The sequence below is a fragment of the Sorex araneus genome, chromosome X (genome assembly GCF_027595985.1).
Source record: "Sorex araneus isolate mSorAra2 chromosome X, mSorAra2.pri, whole genome shotgun sequence".
Taxonomy (NCBI): Eukaryota; Metazoa; Chordata; class Mammalia; order Eulipotyphla; family Soricidae; genus Sorex; species Sorex araneus.
The window spans coordinates 19,554,877-19,582,829 of NC_073313.1; the positions used below are offsets into that span (position 1 = coordinate 19,554,877).

At 45.5% G+C, this 27,953-nt stretch overlaps 1 protein-coding gene across 3 annotated transcripts in view; it reads right to left on the bottom strand.

The window, feature by feature from the left end:
- Positions 1-27,953, bottom strand: part of SH3KBP1 (SH3 domain containing kinase binding protein 1) — a 383,994-nt gene that overhangs the window by 50,842 nt on the left and 305,199 nt on the right. For all 3 annotated transcript variants that reach the window (XM_055122571.1, XM_055122570.1, XM_055122569.1), the window contains 4 exons: positions 19,979-20,086; positions 8,349-8,400; positions 4,701-4,781; positions 1,874-2,033 (listed from right to left, as the gene is read on the bottom strand). In XM_055122571.1, coding sequence (XP_054978546.1) covers positions 1,874-2,033; positions 4,701-4,781; positions 8,349-8,400; positions 19,979-20,086 — 401 coding nt within the window. The remainder of the gene's footprint in view (positions 1-1,873; positions 2,034-4,700; positions 4,782-8,348; positions 8,401-19,978; positions 20,087-27,953) is intronic.

Genomic DNA, 27,953 nt, shown 5'->3' on the forward strand with positions numbered 1-27,953 from the left:
AGAGGAGGGAAGGATGAGGGGGGGGACACAGGTGTGGTCCCCACACTGGCTGAGGACCTGAGCTCCTGGCATGACGTGGGGTGACTGTGAAGGCAACAAGCCAGGGCCTTGTCTCCCCACTTTTCCCTGTCCTGCAAAAAGGTGTCTTGGTGGGGTACAGGAGGCTGCAGCAGCCCCCCATCTCCCAGGCTGCTCGGGAGCCACACAGCATAGGGAGAGCAGCCGGCTTTCACACCCACTTCTGTCCGAACACTCTCAGTCACTCTCATTCTGGACAGCCGTTAGGGGAAGAGCTATAGGCAGAGAAGAGCTAGACAGAGGTGGAGGGCAAGCGGGACGTCTCGGCATCCGAGGGTGGGCAGTGAACGGCTTCTTCCCTGGCACAGAGGTCTAAAGCCTGTACCCATCCCATAATGAGAGGGCTGAGAGCAACGGTCAATGTCAGGAAGCCCTCAGAATCGCACCTCTCTGGGGAGACTATCAGTGATTATCAGTGAGAGCAGAAGAATATTCTGGAAGTTAATAGAGATGTCTGTCAGCCCTACAGGGAAAGGGATTTGGCAGAGGCCCCTCTGTTTGTCCTGTTTGTATGACCTTTGCCCCCGGTTTCCTGCACGCCTGGTTCAGACTCATTTCAGCAGCATGTAGAGAGATTCACACAAGGTCCTTCGGAAATGCTGGCCAGGATCTGCAGTGGCCGTGCTACGGTCCTGTCAAGCGCCCACACCACGCGCACATGCAAATAGCCTGACACTGTTGAGGAGCAGGAGAGGGCGCTCCCTGGAGTCTGCTCCAAGCCGACTTCAAGAAGGGCCTGCAGAATGACATGACTGCACCAGCAGCCCCGCAACGGGGCCCACACACACCTGAGAGAAATGTGCCATGTCAACTTAGCCTGAAAGAACAAAACTCAGCTGAGTGGCTGTGTTGAGCGGTATTAAGACTGTATTACCGGGGCTGGAGCAATAGCACAGCAGGTAGGGCGTTTGCCTTGCACGCGGCTGACCTGGGTTCGATTCCCAGCATCCCATATGGTCCCCTGAGCACTGCCAGGAGTGATTCCTGAGTGTAGAGCCAGGAATCAGCCCTGAGCATCGTCAGGTGTGACCCAAAAACCCAATCCCCCCCTCAAAAAAAAGACTTTATTACCTCCATATTGGACCGTGAGAGGAATAATGTAGCAGCAGAAAGTTCTATGTCAGGGATTGTTCTTGGTAGGGCTCAGGGGACCAAATGGGGTGCCAGGGATCAAACCCGGGTCAGCTGCGTGCAAGGCAAGTGCCTTACCTGTGGTACCATCTCTCTGACCGTGGTAGAAAGTTATGGCAATGATCTTGTGGCATAAACTTACCCCTTTCTTGCTATCTGGTGGTACCTCCGGCACAATGTCGAACCCTGATCTCATATTCCCAGGACACTCTTCCAGCCAGCCAATGACCAAACTGGAGTTTTCTCAAATTTGGCCAGGAAAAGAAGTGCTGGGTGCCTTTTGCCTCTGCGGTCTTAAGGACAGTATGAGTCAAGTGGGTCTTACCTGGACCAGTGACAGGTATAGAAAGAGGTGCCACAGAGCAGGGAAGGTGACGAGACAGAGTATGCCCAGCGCACAGCCTGGTAGCAGGGTATCCAGGTGATGAGGGTGAGCACAGCCCTCGTATTTCCAGTCTAAAGGGTGGCTGGCTCAGCTCCGAAAGGATGTAGTGGCCGTCCTGACACCCACGCCATCCCCCTGGCTTGTGCCTACTTCTGTTCCCCTGGCCAGGAGCAAAGATGGCTAGAGTCTTTAGAGAGCTTTGTCCCCTCCCCCAGCCAGCCACAGTCCAGCGCCATCTCCCATGCCCCCTGCCACCCTGGGCCCAAAGGGGTGCAGTACCTGGTATGGGTCAGGGGACCCACGGGTCTTTCGGGCCTCCTGGGGGGCAGTGCACCTGGTCGGCTGAGAGAATTGGTCTTGGGAGGCCGTGGCTTTTTTGGTGGGATGGCAGGAACGGAAGGCTTCGGTAGGTCCAGTTTTGGCTCTCTCTCTGGTCTTTCTTTAAGTCAGTGTTTCCAAAAGCAAAGAAGAGAGACAGACCCAGTATAAGCAATTGCCTTTAGATGCTTCCTGCTTCCAAAGCAAGTCACCCATGTCATCTACCGGAAGGTGAAACTGGAAGACCCCAAGGACCCCATCTTCCTGTTCAGCTTAAAAAAGAAAACCCTGCCAAGACTCAACTCATCCTCTGCTTTTGCTCAAGATGGTGCCCAGAGGCCCCTTCTGGTCACTGCTTACCCTGGGCCAATGCACGTCAGGCCTGTTCAGCTGAAAGGCGGCAACACCATGTCTCTTCTCAACACTGGGCTGTGCGCCAGGCATGCTGTTTTGCTTCCCCACCTTCCATCAAAGGGAAGGTCTTTCTCCATGGGCTGTACCCACATGCTCTGAGGATACCGTCCTCTCCCTAGCGTCCTTCATGGGTCCATATATCTATAGGTACCCAGGAAGAGTTGCTGGGCTTGGTAAACTACCTGTGGTGCCTACTGGAAGAAGTGTCACATATGTCTCTGGTTGGCCCAGGGAAGAGCTCTGAGATAAATATTGGAAAATGGTTCAGGGAACAACAACTAGCTCTGGATTCTTTCTATGTCCTGCTGGAATGTGAAAGGTAAACCGGGACTTCTAACGCACACTGCTTTCCAAGGCATGTGGATTCAGGGCTTTTAGAATGAAGTTAACATTACACCAAGAGACCCAAATTTTAACAACCAAACTTAGAAAGGTGCCTATCGAGAGGGCAGGCTGTGGGGGGTACAGGGGGGATATGGAAGGGAACCTGGGAACACTGGTGGCGGGAGGCTGACACTGATGATGGGATCAGTGCTACAGTATTGTTTGTCTAAAACTCAACTATAGATAAAATATGGGGAAAAATAAGTTGCTTTTACAACATTGAAAAGAGAATGAAGTTAAAGTCAGATCTGGAGGCCACAATGGCTAGTGTTCAGGGACGGTCTCGGGTTGGCCTTTTCCTATGCATGGTGTAAAAAACTCATGACCATATTCTTCATAAAGACAATCCTTCAAGAGTCGCCCATTGGCCACCAGGAAGGCTTTTGGTGGGAGCAGAAGCTGAGAACACATTCAACCTGCAGACACAAACTCCTGCCGGGTGGGTCTCCAGGCTACCAGGAAAAGCCCTGCAAACTCTGCCAGGTACTGTACAGAAAACAGGTGCACATCCCACAATGATTTTGGCAGAGGATTTGCCGCTTCAGGAATGCTGTGAACTCACGGATGGAGCCAGAGAACCAGAGGAGGAAGGGCTTAGCTGAACACAAAGAGGGGAGCCCCCATTACTGAAAGAACTGGGACCTCCAGCAGCCTGCAACATGAGTTGGGAAATGGGCTTGGCCCAACAGAAGGGCTGTCTCAGGGGTGTGGCTGGCTTTATGTTGCTTCTGGACAGGGGCTAGGCCTTCCTGACCTCACTCTGGCATAGGATAAGGAATCATGGAAGAGCAAGGAATCAAGAATGGTCACGTGGCAATCCAACTAGTGTGGCTGTTGACATGTCGTCTAAGTGCATATGTTAGGATGGAAGAGAGCAGGAAGGGGCCGGGACAAGCAGCCTGACAGCCAGAAAGTTGCCATGGGCCCTCCATGAGAGTGAGGCAGTGTCTGGTCACATCGGGTGACACATTTTTTTTTATCAAAGCATTATTTGTATGACCATTACTCTTTGGCCATCAGACCTGGCCCTCCCAATGAGTTCCCACTACTCCAGATTTTAACTGTTCACTGAGAAAGAGGTAGAACTTCTCGAGAGCTTCCATTGCTGGTGTAACTTCGGGAAGGCAGATGATTGAAAATGTTAAACAATAAAATTTCATGAGGCCACCCAGAAGCACCTCCAAATAATTACATTCATTAATTTAGCATTTCTCTTGAGCTTTGCAAATAACTGTTTTAAAATGGAATTTGCTCTGTGTCCCTGTTCATAAAAACAGTATTTCTGCCTGAAAATGTGTGTTTGATCAGATCTTAAGACATAATATGATGACTCCATCCACAGCATGCAGATTCTGTTGGGAGAGATACTCAGAATGGGAAGGGTCAAAGATAGCGGGTAAGGTGCGTCACGCTTCATCCTTGAATATGACATCTGTGGCCAGCTTCAGGAAATGGTGGGCACTGAGTTATTTTTCCCAGTTTTCCCAGGATCCAAACCCTCTGGGCCAAGGATAAGCATCTTTAACCAGAATCAATGGTTACTCTGATTGAAGAAGAGAGTTTCCATCTTCCTGGATGGGAATTTCTCTAAGCCACATCTAGTTTATACCAGGCCTGGGAGTGGGCTGAATAGAAACTGTCACAGATACATCTGGACCCTACGGAGACTTACAGGCAAGATGGCATCCTGCCTTCACTCCACTGCAGGTGAAGGGTGGATGGTGACAGCAGAAGACTGGGATGAAGCAACCTGATAGGACTGGGTGGGTAGCTGTGTATTTGTGGACAAATTCTGGGGCCCAAAGAAGCACCACATAACCAGCTCTCCCATTTCCTCAGAAACAGGATATTTAAAAGCAATCCCAAAAAATCATAATCAGTGTATTGCAAAGAAAAAGCAAATTATGTGGGTAATTCAGAGCAGCCTTGTGACACGGACAGCTTTGTTCTTTGCTGTCTGAGAAGTGCCGGTGAAGAATTGATTTCATACCTTTTTCTTCTGTTCTGTTGGGAAGCGTTTCTGGTCTTTCAGGAGGTATCTTTTTAATTTCATGTTTTCTCTCAGTGGTACCTGGGGAGGTGAGTAAAGGAAGAACAATGATCAGAAAATGTCTCTGTTTGTTTATTAGACATAACAGCATTTAAAATATTTAGTAGGTACAGCAAAGATCAATAAACATTTCCCCCAAAGCTGAGTGCTGGTGTTTCCTGTTCAACACAAGCTGCTTAAGAAAGCAGGAGAAACTGGTTTGGTCCCATGTCATCAGGTGTGCCTGTCATATACCCTTCTTTTATAAGAACACCACTGGTGGTGACTCGAACTTTGTTAGGCAAGAGACTCAGGAAAATCACAGGAAATCAGTGGGCCAGGCAAAGCTAGGGAATATGTATAAGTAAATAAATACACAAACCAATCATCAAAATACGCAAGGGGTGGGCTCTACAAATAAAAAAGGATCTTGAGAGGAAACTGGATTCTAGTTTGTAGGATTTTAAAAACATGGCTTCAGTGGCCGGAGCGATAGCACAGCGGGTAGGGCGTTTGCCTTGCACGCGGCCGACCCGGGTTCGATCCCCGGCATCCCATATGGTCCCCCAAGCACTGCCAGGAATAATTCCTGAGTGCAAAGCCAGGAGTAACCCCTGAGCACCGCTGGGTGTGACCCAAAAAGAAAAAAAAAACATGGCTTCAAGGGCTTTGCTCCCTCAACTGTCAAGAGTCTAGGACACGTGTCTGGGTTAGGGGTAAACTGATGACTGCTTCAACCAGTAGCTGATGCAATTCCATGCCATTTCTGCAGTTAGGTCATGAAAAGTCATGTAGCTAGAATGCCGAAAGAAGTCTTGATGTCGCTGTGTGGGAAAGGCACACAGACACTTTAGGTCCACAGCCTCAACCAAACTAGACCTCCAGCCAGCTCAGCCAAGGAGAGCCAGATCTGACAGGAAAGCAATTATCTTCAAAAGGATCCTCCAGCCCTTCCAGCTGAGGTCCCAGACATCAGCGAGCAGAAAGGCAATCTACCCCCGCTGTGCCGTCTGATTCTTAACACACAAAATTCGTAGGCCTAAGAAGATGACTGTTTTATGCCACCATATCTGGGGCAGTTTGCTATGCAACAACAGTAATTAGCAGATACTTTCAAGAGGAGGGACATGCAGAGAAAATAGATGGTCGTTCTCTCTAAATCCTTGCTGTTTACAGTTAAGTCCTTCTGTAATCTTTCTCTTTTTTTCAAATGTGCCAATTAACAATCACCATCATCCCCAAGGACCCCGTACCAGCTCTCTCACCTGGGGTAATTAATGTCAGCGGCCGCAGCCATGGAAGAGCACTTGCAAAATAGCTAGAGCATAAAACCAATCACAAGTATTCCTTGGATTTACAAAAATAAATTGAGGACTCTATATGACCAGCCCTAGAATTGGGGATTTGGTACTAATAATCATCTGAGAGGTCAGAAGGACTTGAAATAAATTCACCATATACATGCCTTCCCTAAAGCTAATGATTTTCTATAAATTTAATGCTGTATTTGATTTCTGTCAGTTCCATATTTGATATGGGCAAGTGGAGGATCAAATAAGTATCAGGAAAGTTGATGATGAAGAAAATATGTCTATCTACCATCCTGTCACAAGGCAGCTCCAAAGATCATTCAGCAGAATAAACAAGCAGTGGTAGCAATAATCTAGAAGATTAAAAGCTATCTAGCTTTATCCCACAGACATCCAGCATAACCTTTGATAAAATTGCTTTAAAAGGTCAGGTTACAGGTCTATCATGCTACAATCTAATCTCCTAAAGAAGTTCAGTATCAATCCTAGTGACACAGAAGGAAGTGACAGTCCTACTACCATGAAGAATCCGATCCTTTTTTTTTTTGGTTCTGGTTTTTGGGCAACACCCAGCAATGCTGAGTTTACTCCTGGCTTCGCACTCAGGAATCACTCCTGGTGATGCTCAGGGGACCATATGGGACACCAGGTATAGAATCCATGTCGACCTCATGCAAAGCAAACGTCCTACCCGCTGTAGGATCATTCTGACCCCAAGAATTCAATCCTAAAGAGTCATCAGTCCTCTCATAGTACCAAGGCGTCTAGGGCAGTGGTTTTCAACGGTTGCTGCCTGTTTCCATGGACCTGGTGATGGTCTGCCTGTGAAAAAAAGGTTGAAAGCCACCGCTCCAGGGGAAAAGCTCCTCAGAGTAATTTAGTCTGCTTTAATTTCAGCACAGTGAGATTTTAATCCTGCTAGGACCACTAGGTGGCAAAATGGAACTGCTCATTGGAAAGGAGGATGGGAGTGGAACAGAAGGGGTAATTAACAGCCCATTACAGGGCTTAATCTCTTTAATTCTCAACTCGCCTAAGGGAATGACAAAGGAATTTGGGGTCAAGCTAAAACCACCCTAGTCCCAATTCGGTGGGTCCAAAATTGCTTCTTAATAAACCTATAAACCAACCAATCTGGAAATTTATTCACACATTACATGCCATAGAAACCATCATAATTGTGAATGTGTAGAACTAAAACAACCCTTATTCTTCTAAGTTATTTGTTTGCTTGTTTTGATTTGGGGGCTACACCCGGATGGGCTCAGGGCTTACTCCTGGCTCCCGGCTCAGGAAACACTTCTGGTGGGCTTGGAGGACCATATGTGGTGTCAGGGATTCAATCTGGGTCAGTTGTGTGCAAGAAAAGCACATTACCTGCTGTACTATTGCTCCAACTTTTTTGGTTTTTTTTTTACCTTTTCACGTTTTAAGAATTAAAGAACTGTGATTTACAACGCTCTTGACAGTTGAGATTTAGGCGTATAACACTTCAACACCAAGCTCACCACCAGCGTCAACTGTCCTTTACTAATGTTCCCGTGTTCCCTCTCAACCCCGCTACCCACCCCATCACCACCTGTCAACTTGACACAGCCTGTTGTTTCTTCAAATGCCACGTACCTACTTATTCATGTAGAGATTTCTCTCCATAACAAAAAGGGGAGCTCTTTTAGGAAATGTGAATGATCATCCTTACGTAATCTAGCACAGAGTGCAGCAGAGTTATCAAATGTCTACCATCAAGCCTTTCTATAGCACTCAACCTTATTAAAAAAAAAGTGAACTGAACTCTGGTGAAGATTAATAAAGAATCAGGAATAAAAGTACTTATTGCTAGAAAAAATATACTTTTCTTTTTGGTTTTATTTTGGGGGGGTTAAGTAAAGATCTGGGTTATCCACAGGGGACACTGAAATTTCAGCTGCACATACATGCAGACACTCTAACCCAAGTTGACCAATGATGGGTAAAGCAGCATAATTACATTCTTCCCTCCTTAAGAGCAGTTTATTAAACAAATAAACAAAACTAGTTTATTTCAAAGTTCTTTCTGGTCACTGTCTTTGGGAGGCTAGATATTTTCGCTGTCCCAGAGAGACATTTTAATGATATGTTTGCTTTTTTTAAGGAGAAACAACAGTATATTTAAAACCTGATTGTGGGGAGAAAATTTTAACTTCCTAATTTGGTCATCTGTGGCATCTAAATCTAAGTATCTCCAGCTCTATGAAGAACGATGGGAATAAAAACGAAGAGAAAGACACGCATCTTGGTGTGCCAATGAAAGGTACATTACCTGCCCCTTGCTTGATGACTGGAGCGGTTGGCGGAGGTGGCTTCTTGGGTCTCTGAAAAAGTCAAATGATCCCACATGAGATTGTTGGCACCCTTGGCCTCCCTCTCACATAAGGACGACAAACACTGTTTTCTAGATGGACTTTGGACAATCCAGAAAAATAAAACAAGCAACTCTCTCATGAGGGAGGTCAGATTTTGGCACCTTGAAACAAGTACTAAAATCAATTTAGTCAACAGAAACAAAACTCTGATGCTCTGATGGACAAATGACGCGCCCCCCCCCCCCATTTGTAATAGTCTTCTGGAAAGCAAAACTCTGCAAAAACCAAACAAACAACCATGGCCCAAACCAGCAAGCACAATGGTTCCCTACACTGAAAGCACATTTGCAATTAAGATTTAATCTGCTGAGTAACCAAGTGATTGGGAAAGAATCTCTGGATCTTGAATAAAACCAGGTTGAGGGGCACACTGTGGCTGGGAGGGCTCTGCATCTCCTAGTCCCACCCCCAGACTAGTCGTAGCCTGGAAAGGGGAGCGGAGCTGGTACGCTGCCAGTTCCCTGATGCTCTGCCACACAATCTATGCCCCACTACCCCCAAACTGGTGTCAGGATGGCTGCTTGGTCACTAGGCAAATGACTGAGTGCATGGAGAAGCCAACTGGGGTTCAGTTCTTAGCAGTCTGGGGCTGGCGGGGAGTCGGGGGTGGTGGGGATTGTGCAATCAAAGGCAAAAAGAACCTTTTCAGTAACACAATCAAGGAAAGTTGGAAAATAGGGAGGTCTGAGCCAGGGATCCATATCACCGGTGACCCTTCTCTTGGCCCATCGGAGTACAAGAGGCTTTTATAAAGTTCCCCAGGTTTTTTTTTTTTCATTCTGAAAATGCACTCGTGGGACATTCCCACAGGGGCCAGCAAAATCTCCCCACTGGGTCAGGACAGGTGCTGACCTGAGCCTGATGCATTATCAGGGCCCATAAAATACAAGTTTTTCAGCAGAACCTAAAGAACATGGGCCCTATAGGAATGCTATCAGGCAGTCCTCATAGTCAGTAGGCTGGGAATCCAAGGACATTTTCTCTATTCGCTGAGTGACTTGGCCAAGAAGCACCAAGTATGTAGTCTAGCACTGTGGGCCACAGGTGGGGCCTTGGAATTTGACTCTATGATGATTAGCTGTGGAATCATCTCAGTGAAACCTCTCAATCGTAACCGTAACAGTATCACCTTCCCTGGGAGAGTAGGTGCTTTCCCTTACACAGGGAGTCAGCACCTCGTTGTTTAATCCTCATGACGACTCTCTGACTAGCAAAATGTTCGCGTCCATTTTGCAGATGAAATCATTGAGGCTTTGAGTGATGAAGTCATTTCCCCAGGTCACTAAGCAATTAAATAGGGGTGGAGGCTGGAAGTCCGGCCCAGGGCTGTCTGACCCACAGTAAAGGATCTGGTCTGCTAGACAGCACCCACAAGACACACCATTGTGTGACTACAAACCACACTGTGTTGATGAAAGTCTGGGGAACTGCAGTTTGGTAAAGTGGAAGAAGAAATGGTGCCAAGTTGGCACAGACAGTATGAGCTCAACTTTATTGCGACAGAAAGAGAAAAACACCAGAATGAAAATTTTATAGGGGTGATCTTGGATTAGTAGGATTATGAGTGCACACATGTGTGGGTTTTCCTTCTGAATATTCTATTTGTAATGACCACATGTGATCAGGCAAACTTTATTACAAAAGAGGCAAAATAAAGCTGCTCTATAATAGCTGGGAATTATCACACTGGACAAGATCTGAGGGTTAAAAGTAGGTAAGGGATATTCTTTTTTAAAAATTTTTTATTAGTGAATCACCGTGAGATTCAGTTACAGACTTACAAACTTTCATGCTTGCATTTCAGTCATACAATGATCTAGTACCCAATCCTCCACCAGTGCCCATTTTCCACCACCAATGGTCCTAGCATCCCTCCCACCACCTGCACCCTGTCCCCTCCACCCCGCCCCCTGCCTCTGTGGCAGGGCATTCACTTTTGCTCTCTCTCTCTCTCTCTCTCTCCTTTTGGCTGTTGTGGTTTGCAATAGAGGTATTAAGTGGCCATCATGTTCAGTTTATAGTCTACTTTCAGCCCGCATCTTCCATCCCAAGCGGGCTCTCCTAGTACCCTTTACTTGGTGGTCAGGTAAGGGATATTCTTGATAACCTTTCAGTCCTTTCAATATCAGTATTGCAAACCACAATGCCCAAAAGAGGAGGGATGAAGAGAGGGGAGGGGAAGAGAAAGAGAGAAAGAGAGAGAGAGAGAGAGAGAGAGGAAAATCTTCCTGCCTTAGAACAGGCTGGGAGGGGATGGGGGGTGATGGGAGGGAACCTGGGGACACTGGTGCTGGGAAATGTACACTGGTGGAAGGATGGGTGTTGGAACACTGTATGACAGAAATCCAATTATGAACAGCTTTATAAGGATCTATCTCACAGTGATTCAATAAAAAGTTTTAAAAAATAAAGAAAAAGTAAAGAAATCAAGCTGTTCTAACCTCTTGCACAGATGGAACAGCTTCTGGCCCACAAATCTATCCCTATTGCCAGTCCCTTTGAGTTCACTACCCTGCCACCTTCGTGGACGCAGGGTGGTGAACTTCTTCTCCCCTTTTCTGTATAAAGTAGACTGAGACAGATGTATGCTTACCTATGAAGTTATACCAGAAACTCTGCCCAGTAACCCTCCTTTACTCAAGATCAGAATAATTTCTTCTTTACAGAACTGTCAAGATCTTGTGACCCAATTTTTTGTGGCCACATGCCAGCAATGCCTACCCCCCTCTTCTGCTTCTTCCTCCCTCCCTCTGGTTTGAACACAATGAGAACTAATTTCTTGGGAGCTTTCTCTTTTGGAGGCACTTTCCTCAGCGATGTTGCCTCAAACCACAGGCCCCAAATTTTTTTTAAAAAAGACAATTACAAGTCATCATATTTTCCAAGATCACTCTGTGAGGAGAAAACTATCCCATGCTGTCATATCAGATTTGGCACGAAGTAGACTCATGCAATGTGATTAGGGAGAGTTCAGAAAGGTAGATATGGTACCATCATGGTGCCTGCATAGTATGGCTGTAGCCCGTGTGTGTGTGTGTGTGTGTGTGTGTGTGTGTGTGTGTGTGCATATATGTGCATGTGTGTGGCTGTAACATGGCGGAGGAGGAGGCAGAAGTATGAGGTTGGATTTTGAATCCTGGCAGTTACAGAGGCAGGTGGGGCAGTTGAGGAAGGAAGGGACAGACTGTGAACCACCTGCCTGCATCCACCATCCTTGATCAATGCTGGCCAGGGGCCTGTTTGGATCATTAGCAAAGCAGTTTGTAGATGGGGCCCTGCTCTTTCCTTGACTAACTTCACTCTGTCTCTGGCAGACTCAGTCTTCCCGTCTCCTTAGATGAGAAATTGATGCCACGCTTCCAAGTAAGTTGATTCTAGGGCTGGGGATGTGGTTCAGCAGTAGGTCACTTGCTTTCCATTTCCTGGATCTGATCTCCAGCTCTACATGATCCCCCAAACACTGACAGGAGTGACCCCCTAAGCACTGAGCTGGGAGTAGCTCCTAAGCACCATTGGGTGTGGTTCCCAAATCTCAAACCCAAAAACTAAGCACCAAACAACAAAAACAATCGAAGAGTCATCCTTTCAAAATAACTGGAAACCAAAATCAGGGTGAGGATGACCCCAACAGCTCTTGATTGTTACCATGACAATCAAGAGCAGCACTTGACACTCCAGTGATTTATTTTCTTTCACTGCGACCAGAAGATAGGGCAGTGAGAAGTGGGTAGGCAGAGTGTGATGGTGAAAATGCAATCCTGGGAGTTTGAGCGGGGCACACCACATTTAGATGATTTCCCCAACATATCTGGCTGAGACTGGTATAAGGAAATGGGAGTATGGGAACCTCCTGGTTAGGTCTGACATTTTTTCTCATGAGGTGGTCTTCGATCTCCAGTACACATTCTGGTTGCCCATCTGCAAAAATTTCCTGCCACTCAGAGAAAAAGTTAGTGCCACTGAGCACATGGATCCTGTAGTGGCTTTCACAAACTCACAGAAAATTTCTGTAGAGCGGAGTTTGCAAACCGCTACCCTAGTGAACTGAGCAGCGTTCCCCTACTCCAGTCCATTCAGACATTAGCGGGCTTTGAACTCGCGAGGTTTCCAAGACGTGGCTTTTCAGGGGCAAGTGTTTTATTGTCTTTCTCCCTCCTTAGGGAAAACAAAGCCCTCCACACTCCGCACTCACGTGGATTCCACCTGAGGGTAGCTGAGAAAGTAGAAAGTGGTAGAGCTAGGGGTTATCTCAGGGGCTGCCCATTACAGCTGAGAAAACAAAAACCACAATGGATTACATCGACGGACAGGTCGGACAGCCTAGGAGGGCACAGAACTCTCACCTTTCAGAGTCCAGTGGAAAGTCACTAAAAAGGAGCCAACATAGATGTTCATAACCAAATCCATAAGCCAATCTCCTCTGCCCTATGAACCTCACATGCACTGGGCACTGAGGCCGGGTGCAGACTAGCTGGCTGGTCAGAGAGGCAAATCGCACCCTTCAAAGGCTACTGTAGTGGCTCTCCTGCCCCGATCGCCCAGAAGGCAATGGGTCTGAAGGCTCCGGAGTGCAGACGGCAGGAAGGCTGCCCCGGCTTCTGCTGAAGGAGTGCTCAGTCCTTTGTGCTGAGGCGGGAGAGCTCTGAGCAGCTGGCGCCCACAGCCTCCCTGGCAGGGATTCTCATTTGCCAGTTGTCAGCTGGCCTTCAGAGCCCTGGCCCCTGACATCTGTTCTGTGGCAAATAAACAGAGGGGCATGCACACTCCTGAAGGCTGGGGAGCCTTTAGGATGCTGTGTGAGAGGAATAGATGTGATCAGGCATTGACAGCAAACTCGTGCTTGACCTTGAGCAACTTTGGCTCTTGAGAAACCCAATTCCACAGGTGTAGGGTCGAGTGGCATTGGAATCTCTGCGGGTGGCAGTGTGTCAGGCTGGAGTCGATGCGGTGGACAGCTCCTGACCAGGGCACCAATGAAGAAGTTGTAGAAATACCAGGGGTGTCCCCATGCTTTCTTTTCCTCTCCCAATCCCAGGAGGATGCGTCACAGCTTTTCGCTGGGAGGCTATTGTGAGTGATGACTGCCTGTCTACAAGCCCTGCACACTGCAACATTCCTAACAGGTGAGCCCTGGAGCTCCATGCACCCGGCCCCAGGCAGGTGCTTTCCAGAGCAGAAGCCCCTACACTCATTTAGCCAGCCAGCGCCTTTGCAGGAAACAGGCCTATAAACCAAAACTGAGCCTGCCCTGAAAGCTACATGCAAACAGAAAGCATTCCCCAATTATGTCTGAAGTGACTACTGTCCCTTGGATCACTCCAGCGTCCCTGGGAGAGGGCAATTAGCATTACCTTTGGGAAACACAGAACCACGCTTGGCGTCCATCTGGTGGTCTGTATCAGTGGTGTCCTTGACTGGCCCAGCCAAATGGCTGGCTTCCTGTGATGCTCTCATATCCCTCCCTTGACCTTCCCCCATTAGTCCCAGCCACCCCCTGGAAGTGAGACCCCAGTGTCATGAGTAGACCTCCCATCCAGATGGAAGAATATGGGACCCTTTGCCTGGGAAGAGAAATCAGATAGGGGTCCAGCTCCCTCCCCTCCTTCATTTATCCTAGCACAGCAGGGCAAGGAGCAGCAAGTAAAGGGGGGAGAGAGGGACAGATGAAGGGAAAGCATACCTGGTCACGGAATAGCAAAAGGACAAAGGTTCTGAGCACAGCCATGTGTTACGCATGGCTATGGACCTTCCCCACAATTCACATCTTGGAATTTAACCCACAGTGTGAGGGTCTATGGGAGGTGATAAGGAGCTTTGGGAATAGGGATTAGTGCCCGTATAAAGGGTTCCACAGAGCTCAAGGTAAACTAATGAGAACCAGTGCCTCTTGGCCTCTTGTTTTCATCCCCTGCTCTCCTAGAAAGCGTCAAATGAATATGGTACCCTATAGACTCCGCTCAGAAATGAAATCCACTGCAAATACCCAAGGGCTTTGTTTTGAGTGGTAAGCTGACATGCTGCTCCCTGGGAAAGTCTCTGAATTGGCAAAGGTGAGCCTGCACCACAGTCAGACATGGTTGGATAACTCTGCGGGTGGGGTCCTGTGACCCCGAGCTTGAGAGGCTCATTTGCCAGGGACACACCTATGGGAACCTTAACAAGATCCTTATTCATGACATGATGCACACTGGGAAAGTCCTCCAGAAGGATGCAAGCTAGAACAGAAATACCTTTTGATGACTGAAACAGACCCGCTTTAAAGAGCTGGAGCCTGAAACTTGCTTAAGTAGTCTTTCAGAATGCCTCTATTTTATAAGTTTTAATGGGGGGAGGCATTCCTAGTGGTACTCGAGGAACCACAGTGGTGCCAAGGATTGTACCCATTCCCTAGCACATGCAAATGCTCTCTACTTAATCCACATCCCTGACCCTTTCTAACTTTTGTAAGGACCATGAGTTGTTTCTGCTATTCTTGAGAGCCTGACTTGCATCTTTTCCTCCTATAATAATGACAAAGCATGCACATTGCCTCATTAGATTGCTCAGAATATTTAATCTTTCCATTCTGATATTCAATTTGACTGCCAAGGCTTAAAATAAATAGAAAGCCATGAATTCTCAGTTCACTCATAAATAGCTTACATAATTGCTCTAAAATATGCACCAAGAGATCAATGGGTGCTCTCTGCTAACAGCTTAAGGAAAAGCCCCAGAGCACCCATTATCCTGGCGAATGGGCTGAGCGCTTGCTGGGAAAAAAAAAAGAACCCCAGGAATTCCCAAAGGCCATCCCATGCTGGTATCAACCGCAGCACGCTTGCCTTGTCTGAACGCTCATTGTGGCCCACTGATTCGAGAGGTCTGCTGTTGAAGAAATGCTGCTGGGGGTTGTTTACCCTAATCAGCACAGATCAGCCTCTTTTCTGGGTGAATGACTGCAACCCCAGCCACTGGCAAGACAAAATGACATCTGCTGAAACTGGTGGCAGAAAAACGTCGCAGACTCTGCCATTCACTTAGTGCCTTTGTGTTAATGATTCTAATCATCTTTACACAGTCAACTCAGCCAACGGCAGCCCCATCACATGGCCAGCAACTCACCAACACTCTGGGTGCAGCAATAAAGGCTGGAGTAACAACCCGTGCAAAGCTGGTTGGCTGGTTTTATAGGCCAGATGGAGATGAAACAGGATGCGATACTTTGAATTTTCTAAAAGCTTATTGTCACATTTATACAATCACTTCCCAGCTATACCTATTACTGTGTCTGACAGGTATGGCTATTGTTTCCCTAAAATTGAGTTCCTGCTTCTTAGGAGCGAGGTTAAAGGATGTAGCAATGGGATGACTGCCGCTTGTCAGGGGTCAGAGAGGTGCCTGTGGGGTCCTAAAGAGCGTGCTTGCCCCAATGAGCTGGTCAGGATGAGCAACTTGGCACAATTTCACTCTGTCAGTGCAAGTCACTCCTTAATCCCTTATGTAACAGAGCAGAGCTTCTCCAAAAGGGAGGCCATTTATTGTCCCAGTAAAATATGACTGGGAACTAGAAGACTGGCTGCCACGATGCAGGCCACCACAGGCTTCGCCTGTACTTACAAGAATGATTAAACTGTAGTTTTCAGACTCACACTACCTCCATCCAAACCGAGAAGGCAGCAACAGAAGGCAGTGGATGGTATGCTGGTAAATCTGTGTGTTCCAGCCTGGGCACTGCATGCCCCCTGCCCTCCCCCCACCTGGCACAACCGGTTTGCTCTGGTGGCTCCCAGCATATCTGTGTTCAAGCAGCCCCATATCTCTGGGCCTCAGTACCATCAGGCCCAAAATTCTGGGCCAAGTACTCCTGGGAATGGCCCCTGTGTCCACATCTTCCTCCAGCACTGCTGGGGGAGGCCCCTATGTAAAAAAAAATCATCATCACCCAGAGATCCCAAAAAATTAAAAAGGGAGAGAAAAACATGAGGATTATATCATTCTGTGCTAATTTGTCTCTATGAATATATTTTATAAAGCATTCATTAGATTTCTTTTCAATGACTAGTCATCAATACATTTTGAGTGCCGGGGCCTCGCTCCAAGCCATCAAGAGAATTATCGTTTGGTGAAACAGAACCAGACTTCTATCATTATGGCAGAGCTTCAGCGTGGGAACAGTAATGACAGAGACCAGGCTGGTTATTGTGTGCTCGCGTTTGCCAAGTGCTAGGCACTGCACTAAAGATTCATTTGCACGTCTCAGTACATTTCAATAGTTAAACAAGGTAGGCAAAATTATCCTTGCAGTTCTGTAAATGAGAGTACTGAGACTGAGGGCCAGTCAGTGAGTTGGCCTTGAACAGACCTGGACAAAGCCAAGATTCAAGCCAGGACTATCAGACTCCAAGGTATTGAGTCCTGACCACAATACTCTGTCAACGTTTGCCAAACCTCATTCCTGTCTCCTGTTGTTTCAAAACACTATGGAGTCATTACTGTCAGCCTCTGCTTTTCCCAGTTGTTAACTGATCATGCAACCATGGTAATGCTCATTGGTAAAAATGGCTTGAGAGGTTTTATTTGATGAACAATTCCTTTATTGAAGGATGAGCTCTCTCTGCTTCGGGAATACATTCCACTCCTAAAATATGCTTGGGAACCGGAAGATGGGGCTATCCTCACTTACGCAGACACCTATTTCTATACCAGTGTTCACCACATTGCAAGGTGATAACAGATCCCTTGGTGAGCTTATTAAAATGAAGGTTCTGGTGCATCAGATTTCAGGGTGCTTCTAAGCCAGTTTAATTAATTAATTTATTTAATTAGTGAGTCACCCTGAGGGTACAGTTACAAATTTACCCATTTTCGTGCTTGTGTTTCCCTCATACAATGTTCAAGAACCCATCCCTTCACCAGTGTCCATTCTCCACAACCAATGAACCCAGTATCCCTCCCACCCTCCAATCCCATCCCCCCCACCCCACCCCGCCTCTGTGGCAGGGTATTCCATTTTGTTCTCTCTCTCCTTTTGGGTGTTGTGGTTTGCGATAGGGGTACTGAGTGGCCATCGTGTTCAATCTATATTCTACTTTGAGCACGCATCTCCCTTCCCGCGAGGGATCTCCAACCATATTTTACTTGGTGTTCCCTTTTCTATCCAGGCTGCCTTTCCCCCAGCATGTGAGACCAGCTTCCAAGCCATGGAGCCAACCTCCTGGTATTATATACTACTATTCTTGGGTGTTAGTCTCCATCTCTGTTATTTTATATTCCACAGATGAGTGCAATCTTTCTATGTCTGTCCCTCTCTTTCTGACTCATTTCACTTAGCATGACACTTTCCATGTTGATCCACTTACATGAAAAGTTCATGACTTCATCTTTTCTAACAGCTGCATACTATTCCATTGTATAGTTGTACAAAAGTTTCTTTAACCAGTCATCTGTTCTTGGGCACTCAGTTTTTTTCCAGATTCTTGCTATTGTTTTTTTTAATTTTTTTTTATTTTATTCTTTTTTTTTTAAATTTATTTATATTTAGAGAATCACCGTGAGGGTACAGTTACAGATGATTCTTGCTATTGTTAGCAGTGCTTAAGCCAGTGGTTTTTACCTATCAGTCCCTGGACCAGTGCTGGACCATGGGCCAGGCTGGACTATATACATAAAAAGGCTGAATACCAGGGCCAGGGAGAGAGAGAACAGTGGGGAAGGTGTTTGCCTTGCACATGGGTGGCTGATCTGGGTTCTATCTGCGGCACTCAATATGGTCCCCCGAGACACACCAGGAGTGATCCCTAAATACAAGAGGAAGAAACCCTGAGCAACACTAGGTATGTGCCCCCAGGAAAAAGAGTTGGAAACCACTCAACTGAGGATTTTTACCAAGCACCAGGTGCTGCTGATGTTGCTAGTCCACAGTCTCCACTTTCAGCATCAAGTAGAATTTCCAGATTCCAAATTCAGTTCAAGAGAAGTAGGGCAGTGGAACAAGACATATTTCAGTAAATAATACAAGGCAAGCTATCTAAAAGCTCAAATGTGGAGATCAGACTTTAAACCAATCCATTGCTTTTGGGGATGCTGACATCATCGGGCTTCTGGAACAATTATATTCATTCACACAACCAGATAGCACAGGAGGGCACATGCTGTTTATGCTATTTAGTATCCTGGCAAGCTACCGGGATTGTGGCTATCGTTCCTGAGCCACAGGAACGTTGTGAGTTCCTGAGTTCACAGGAATGTTGATAGGTCCAGGGCAGGTTTCTGCTTCAGTGCTCATAGGAGCAGAAGGTAGGACAGAGCCTGACCAAGGGCCAAGCAAAGCGCCCCGAAGCACAGAATGGGATGACTACAAACAACTCCATGCTTCTTTCCCATGTAGAACAGTGTTTGTATACTTTTTCCTGACTCTACCCTTCTTTGCAGCTTGTTTCCTTCCTGTGCCCCTCTTTCCTACTTGTTGGCCCCCTTTTCTCATGCCATGGCCCCCTGTTTATGTGACATTTTTTTTATTTTGTTTTGTTTGGGGGCCATAGGCTGTGCTCAGGAATTACTCTTGGTTCTGCGTTAGGGATCACTCTTGGCAGGCTCAGGGACCATGTGGGGTGCCAGGGATCAAACCTGGATCAGTCACATGCAAGGCAAGGCAAGAGCCCTACCTCCCTACCCTCCCTTCCGGCAGTCCTACGGTGCAGGCCCCTGTTTTTGTCTTGTTTTGTTTTTGACAAGAATGGAACAGAAGGGCTAATTAACATGCCATTACAGGGCTTAATCTCTGTAATTCTCAATTTGCCTAGGGAAATGGGAAAGGAATTTGGGGTCAAGCTAATGCCACCCCAACCCCAATTCAGTAGGTCCAAAATGACTTCTTAATAAACGTATAAGCCAACCCATCTGAAAATGTATTCACACTTTATATACCATAAAAACGTGATTCTGCATATGTTGAAGTAAAACTATCTCTATTCTTCTTTTGTTTTAGTTATTTTTGTTTGTTTTGGTTTGGGGGGTCATACACAGCAGTGCTCAGGGTTTACTCTTGGCTCTGCACCCAGGGATCATTCCTTGTGGGTCTTGGGTGACTATATGGGGTGCGAGTAATTGAGCCTGGGTTGGCTATGTACAAGGCAAGTGCCCTACATGCTGTGCATTCACTCTGGCCCCCATTTATGTGACTTTAACCTGTGGTCTCCTTGATATATTTGGGGGCTGACAGCCAGGCCATATGGCCCCCAATTGAGAGATGCCGGTGTAAAGAGCTTCTAATTTTTCTCCCTTCATTGCTATGTGAGCAAGAGAAGCAATCCCCCTGGCTGCACTAACACAGACTGTCTCCATCAAACAAGGGCATCCTAAAATAAAGCCCCATGAAAAAGCACAGATCAGAAGTGAGCGCAAACAAAACATGTACAGGTACACACAGGCATGCAAACACACATACCTTTTAGACATGATACTAAACACTCCCCACCCCGCCATAAGCCCTGGAAGCCATAATTTGGACAGCATGTGGAGCACTGAGACAAAAGCCACAAAGACTTACAGTCCCCTCCTTTTCAAAGTCTGGTGGAAGTAACTTGACGAAGTTATCAGGAAACACTCCTCTTCGGCCGTTGAGTTCTCCTTCCCACCAGCCGACATCAATGCAGTCCTAGGGAGCAGAATAACAGAGACTGAGAAAGGGGTTGCGCACCCTCCAGAGAGGCCTGATGTCTGAACGGAGGGCTCCTGGAGGCTGCTATCAGTGAGGTGATGGATACTAAGACAAGGTCGGCACAAACCCCAGTTAGTAAGGTAGGGGAAAGCCCGCAGGCGGGGACTCCAAACCCAGAGCTGTACTAGACGCCTTTAATCAAGATCAGGAGTGCTCTGCTTTAAAGACAGAGACGTCTTTTCTTCGTTTCAGTTTTACTGAAATAAAACTGTTTCATTAATGGCAAACATGGCTTAGAAAATATCACACGCACACATATCCTCTTTGATTAGCCTGTCACAGAGCTTTTTGAAATTAAAAAGGGCTTTGCGCCACACGGTTGAGCATACAAAAATCACACTTTCTGCCAGCTTCTAAGCACATGAAGCACCCTCACCTTCTCCTTTGGCTGGTGAGGGCGCACAATTGTCATCATGCACAGCCCCTGTTCCACCTCACTGAGATCACTGTTTGCTTCTTAAGTGAATGAGTAAACCTATTCATTTTTCTTGAGTAAACTGCTTCCTTTTGAAGAACCCCTAGTTTTTCATCCATTTGACAAGTGTTTATTGAGGACCTACTTTGTGCCAGGTCCTGGGGATAGCAAGAGCCCCCAGCAACCTTACTGTTCTCCAGAGGTGTATCCAGTCTCACACCATATATCCACTTTGATATTTTCCCCTACCCAATGGGTTGTAATGCTAATTTGTGCTAGTTTTATAAAATCTATTGTTCTGGGTTCAATTCCATGTCTACTTCCTCAATCCAAGCCTCGTGTAAACCTCCTTCATGGATATTTTTTCCTGCCAACACATGTGATGGTGTACCTTATATAATTACACATCATTGTCAAGTATAACTCTGTGAGTAAAAATCCAATCGCCACACCTTGATTAACAACTTCCAGCTGGAGTTCACAATCTGAGAAGGCTTTCACAAAAGTGCTGCTAACACACAAACTTGTCTATCTTGTGTAGCACTTTCCAGTTTATTCTTTAAATGCACACAATGGTTATTATTTCATGCCTCTGCTTGCAGTTGGCACTTGTGCTTCAGCATCTTTGAAAGTTATACTGAAAGCAGGAAATGTCCAAGAAATCGATGCTCATGGCTTTGGAGAGATGCTCAGGACCTTCCAGAATACTAATGAGACTGGAGAAGGGGACGTGAGGGCTCTGACAGCAGAGGGGCAGCTGGCTGAGGATCACAGGGCTTACGTGGCTCCCTTGGGATTTGCGAGATCAAACATTCCACAAGGGAAAGGGACGCCTCTGCCTTTATCACCAGCCTTCTGCAAAAAGTCTGACATGATAAATATTTGTGGAGTCAGTGAATCAATATTTGCGGAACATAACCCAGAGTTCTCTGAGCTACTAAAGGCTAAGACTTGCATTTCTGCAGAACAAGATGGTTTCTATCTACCATAACTCATGGAGAGTCTATGTAAGTCAATACAGGGCCCACCCTAGGTGAGAAGTGAAGGATCACCACCTTCCCCACTGGTATCTGTGACAAGGACAACTTGACCCCTTAGGAAAGAACACGAGTTTTGGAAGTAGGTTTGTAATCACAAGTTGTACATTCTAGTCCCAAACAATATCAGAAAACTGATAATGAAAGCATCATGTTCAGATTTACCCAGAACAAAATAAAAGTACCAAGACTCTGAACACAAGAGAATGTTTCTCTTCCTAGGTAAAAGGGCAACAAGAAGTCATGATCCTGTTCTCACCACACCCCGAATCAATCTAGCATCAATCCTCAAAAGACTCACAAATGGGGTGCTGCTGGGAGGATCAAGGTTCTCCAGGTTCTTCTGACCCTGAGAAATGATGACACCAAAGATGCCAGAAAAACTTTTGAAGGAGGTGGGGGGTGGGATTTCTTTCCTCCTAACCCTTAGAAATTAAGTAATTCAATGCAGAAAGGTTTGGCTTCCACAGCAATGTCTGATTCACTTTCTCTTTTTTTGGTCAAGCCCTTCTCATCTTCCATACCCAATGTGAAACTCATCTTTAGGACAGTGACTTAGATTTTCTCTGACACTTATAACCACATTAATTTACATTTCACAATATCCTTCAACAAACATGTATTTTTAAAACTGTTTTTATTATTGACTTAATCATTGGTTGACAATATGATAGGATTCCATGGATTTGGCTTCACACCTCTACAAGTGTGCAAGACTCACCTCTATGTTTCCAGAGACATCTCACCACCTAACAGGACTGTCTGCTCACTGCCCCTCAGTCCTTCCCTTCTTGAGGTCAAGCAAGTCTAGAAGGAAATTCTGCTTCTTGCCCATTCATTTGCTGTAATTATTCATATTCTACATGTAAGTGAAGCCTGAAGCCATCTAATAATGGCCCTTACCTATTCCTTAGCACAATCACTTCAAGTTCCATCCCCTTTGTCCCAAAAGACACAGTTTCTTTGGGGGATCCCAAAAAGTGCTCAGGGGCACAGGTCACTCCCAGACATACCTGGCAATCAATTTGATGGTTCAATACTCAGGCCTGGTGATGCTGCACTGCTTAGGGCCAGTAGTGCTGGAGGCCACGAGGGTCACACAGTGGTGCTTAGGAGGTCATCTGGAGATGGCAATTGAATTCAGTGCCTCATATATGCACACCAAGTCTTTGTTATCTCCCTGATCTCAGTTTCACCTTTGTCATGGCTGAATCATATTCCATGGAGTATCTATGTTCTACAGCTTCTTCACTCATATGTAAATAGACACTGAGATTAAGGGCATGGTTTGGATATCCTGAATAGTGCTTCTATGAATGTATGGTTTTCAAATTGGTGTTTTATAGCTTTTGCATAAATGCTTCAGAGTGATATCACTGGTGGGAGGACACTCTCTTCAGTGCTCAGAGGACCAAGGGGTGGCAGGGATTAAATTTTGGGTTTGCACATGCGAAGCATATGCTCCAGTTCTTTGAACCATCTCCCTGGTATCTTTATTTGAATTGATTTTTGGCTTGGGAGCCATACCTGACAGTGCTCAGGGGCGACTCTATGCTTTGAGATTCCTCCCTTTGGTGCTCCGGGTACCATGTGCTACCAGGGATTGAATTCAAGTCTCCCATATGCAAAGCATGTGTTTGGCCTGTTGAGTTATCTCTCCAGCCCTCAGTTTAATTTATAAAAGAGTCTTCACACCATTTTCCTGAGGCCGCACCAATGTACATTCATTCCCACCTATAGTGTACCAGGGTGCCCTTTTTTCTACATCCTTGCAAAGACTTCTTGGTCTCAATCTTTTTAACAAAAGTCACTTTTACCTTGTGAGGTAAGGAAATATCTCCTTGTGGTTTAGATCTGCATTTAAATGCCTATTAGATGCCTAATAGTGACATTAGGCATCTTTCATATGTCTGTGGGCCATCTTTATGTTTTCTGCGGGCCATCTTTATGTTTTCTTCGGGTTTTCTGTTGGTTTTTGCAGTGCCAGAGATGGAACCCGGGACCTCACACAGGCAAGTAACCTACCACTGAGCCACATTCCTGGCCTCATAAGTCTTCTTTGGAGAAGTGTGTATTCAGGCCTGTTGCCCACATTTTTTTACTGAGCTGCCAGCATTTTGGGTGTTAAGTTAGATGAGTTCTTTATATTTTTTTAAATATAATAACACCTTCAAAAAGGTGTTGGAAAATTATATTTTTAACTAATTGAAGTTAAATTTAAAATGACGGGAATTATATTTAAGTTTCTTTGGTAGGTACCAAACACTAAATATGCAAAGAACACCATTGCTAACCCCAAGAATCTTAGACTTACATGAATGGAAGACACGCAACATTAAACAAGGTCCTTTTTGATAACAAGTGTCAACTCAGAGTACCAAAGTGTTACCAAGGTGGGAAGAATAATCCACAGCTTTTTAAGTAATCTTGTTTTAGATGTAAACTTCAATATGGTTCATTGTTAATTCACCGTTTGATGAAAACAATGTATTTGTAGAAGTCAGCACAGATATATGTCACACTCATCCAGTTATCAAGAATGAAATAATGAAGTTACCTACATACATGAAAATGCATATACTCTGTTGAACATTAAATAATCTTAAACAAATCTTCTTAGATGAGAAGAATGAGATGAGAAGAATGGACTAGAGTGATAGCACAGCGGGTAGGGTGTTTGCCTTGCACACGGCCGACCCAGGTTCAATTCCTCTGTCCCTTTCGGAGAGCCCAGAAAGCTACCAAGAGTATCTGGCCTTCACGGCAGAGCCTGGCAAGCTACCCATATTCGATATGTCAAAAACAGTAACAAGTCTCACAATGGAGACATTGCTGGTGACTGCTCGAGCAAATCGATGAACAACGGGATGACAGTGCTACAGATGAGAAGACTATGTTTCTGTAAGGACTGGACTTCCCATCCACATTCATTTCAGATAATGTTATAGACTTATGTCCACAAAAGGCATTCAACTGTTCTTTAGTAACATAGGTTTTCTTTGTAAATTTTATTGAATCACTGTGAGATAGTTACAAGCTCTCATATTTGGGTTACAATCACACAATGATTAAACACCCATTCCTCCACCAGTGCACATTCCCCACCACCGATATCCTCGGTATACCCCCCCCCTTTCCCACGCTCCCCCTACCTCCATGGCAGACAATATTCCCCATACTCTCTCTCTACTTTTGGGCATTATGGTTTGCAACACTGACACTGAGAGATCATCATGTTTGGTTCATTATCTACTTTCAGCATGCATCTCCCATCCCGATTGATTCCTCCAGCCATCATTTTCTTAGTGACCCCTTCTCTATTCCATCTGCCTTCTCTCCTCCACTCATGAATCAGGCTTCCAGCTATGGGGCAATCCTCCTGGCCCTTGTGTCTACTTTCCTTGGGTGAGTGACACAGGTTTTAGAAAATAGTTTGTTTTCAGGCTTCTTAGGTGATGCCTATCGTTGGTGCTCTCTTACCCTATGCAGGGAGTAACCCAAGAAGCACTGTAATAGAGCCCTTTGCTTCCACATGTGAAGAGAAACAATAAAATAGTTAATAAGTCAAAGCATGATCTAGTATAACTTTAGAACAAATGAGGCATGTCCACGTGGCAGAAGGGGGCAATGCAGCTGCCATTATTTTTATGATATCTCCCATCAGTGGGGGAACAGCGTGGCTAGCTCACCTCTACTCTCCTTCTTCTGGAAAATATTGAGGGTGCTAATCATTGGGTGATTCGAGGTAAGGGCAAGGGAGGGAAAACACAAAGGTAGAAGGCAATCTGTCATTGTTCTGATCCCTCTAAGAATAAGCACAAGGCTCCTGCAGGAGATAAGCACATTCAAAAATGAAAACCACCAGTGTGACTGAGAATGCTAAGGAAAGTGGAGAAGGGAGGCTGCTGCAGAGTAGAAAATGCTGCAAGGTCAAGGTGCCTGGAGAGGGAGGATTTCTAGAGAATGGAAGGCCTCTTCCCCCCTAGCAATAGAAGCTAATTTAAAGGAAACAGGAACAATTTTGACAGCACAATGAGAAATGAAAATAAATCCTCTTCAACACACCAGACAAAAGAACTAGGCTTTTGATGGCAGAGATGAATAGAAAATTATTTGTATGAGGGCTGTGCTTCCAGACGTGTAAAAGAACAGCAAATTCAATTTATTTATTGAAGACCTAAAACAGCCAGGAGAGGAGGGAAATTCAGGGAGGGGGAAAGCACATCGTGCATCCTTCTGGGGCTGCCAAGTCCAGAGCCCAGCCAGAGAGGGAACCGCAGAGAAGATAAGGTTCAGGTGCACTGACAGGAGTGTTAAGCCAGACTTTTAAAAAAAGGGGGACCAAGAGAAGTCAAGCAGCCTGGAAGGAGAAAATGAGGGCAAAGGCAAAGGTAACGGAAAAGGCAAAGAGAAAAAAGGGAGGAAAGAGGAAGAATAGGAAGTGTGGCTCATGGAAGAGAAAGTTCAAGGACTGAACTTGGTGTGCAGGCAATGCTTGACCCCGAAGCAACAATGATGTGGGGTGGAAGGTAATATGACACCCAGGAGTGAGTGATAAGGCAGGTGAAGGGGTAAGCAGTCAACAACTGGCAAGGTCCGAATGCATGTGGCTGTCCCCAAGGAAGAGGTCAGGAGGTGGGTAAAGGCAAGACAGAGGCAGCAGCTGAGCATTGTGGAGTGAGGTGGTGTGGTGAAATAGGTGGGAGATGACAATATTTGGGGGGGTGAACATATCTCCCTTTGCAAACTCAGGATGCTATTCAGAAATACACCCAGGACCAAGGGCATGATCCACGATGAGGTCACCCTAGTGAGCTTTGCCTCAAAGGCAAGGGGATGGGCTCTGAACAAAGGCACATGTTTGCAGGGGAAAAGAGTAAAAGCATCAGCACAGAGATGAAAGCTTCCAGAAAAATTTTGCCATTTAAACCCTACTGGCATGAAAGCAGAGGTAAGTACACCTAGAACCTATCAAGAGTCAATAGTATGGAAGGAATTCTGACATCAAATGCTCATTCTTCTCTGAGAAAAGTCCTCAAAATAGGTTTTCCTCTGCTTTAGGAATAGAAGCATAACAGAGTAAAAACTACTTATCCTTGTAAGATCCAACCGGTTGTTTTCCTTTTAAAGAGTGGAAAAGCAGAGTCTTTAGTATACTGGAGTCCTACCTCTTGGGTCATGAATGCACTGTCTCAAGCGATCCCATAGATCAGTGGAGGAAAGAGAGAAAACATGGGCCATCTGATATTATTAGGAGGTCTGCTAATGATCTCTCTGTATCTCTCTTTTTCCATACATAGGAAAAGTCTCCGTTAGGTTAAAAAAGGGCCATAATTGCTGATTGATGCCATGGTAACTGCTGTGACTCTATGGACTGGTCCCGAGTTCTTGAGGGATAAGTTTACATGCATTTGTCATGTGATTAAGTGCACCCCAGCCCCTGGTTGCAGCTCACATGCTTGGAGGAATGCCATAGCCCCCTGATCCCAGTCAGGAATGATGGCTGAGTACTGTTCAGTGTGGCCATTCCCCAAACCTAATATTTCAATTCTGTCTGATTTCTCATTTCAGAATACGCACATAGAGTTCTCCAATATAAAGTACCCAAGTTATTTGATCAAAACACTACTGAACTATAGAACAATAAGAAGCATCTTTCATTATGTTACTATTACTATCCATAAGCAATAATAAGAGGTATGAGGTTTTCATGGTGTTTGTTTACAAAATGAGATTGATGCATAGATATTGTGTTACTTTATTCATTTGATCTTACATTGATATATTTTATTGCCATTTAATATAAAACTGTGATTACTCATTATATATAATATTCTCTTTCATAGCAGCTTATCATACTTATTATCCCTAAATGAAATGCACAGATAATATACTTATGAAAATAAGCAATTTGTTGAAAAGTAATATCATGATTTAGCTACAATATGTAGTATAAAGGCAAAGTATACCTTCTAATAAAACAATATAATTAAGTACCCAAACATAACTTCATTACAAGCCCAAATTTAGAATTCAATGCTTGTACCTATATGTAACGTAACACTGAATGTCCTGGCTGCAAAATTAATAGCCCGCAGATGTCATTTGTCACAGAAGTAATATTACATAAGTGAAATAATTTTCTTAAGTGGAGAACTACCATTGGTAAACTGAAGGAAAACTAAGTACCATTTTTTTCTCCATTTATACAATAGCTACATTTCTAGAAAATTCATTTTTATTTAATTTATTGCTCTTATTTTCTTTTTTGGGGGAGCCACACCTGCTTTTCTCAGGAACCACTTCTCATGGTGCTTGGGGGACTATCTGGGGTGCTGAGGTTAGGATTTGG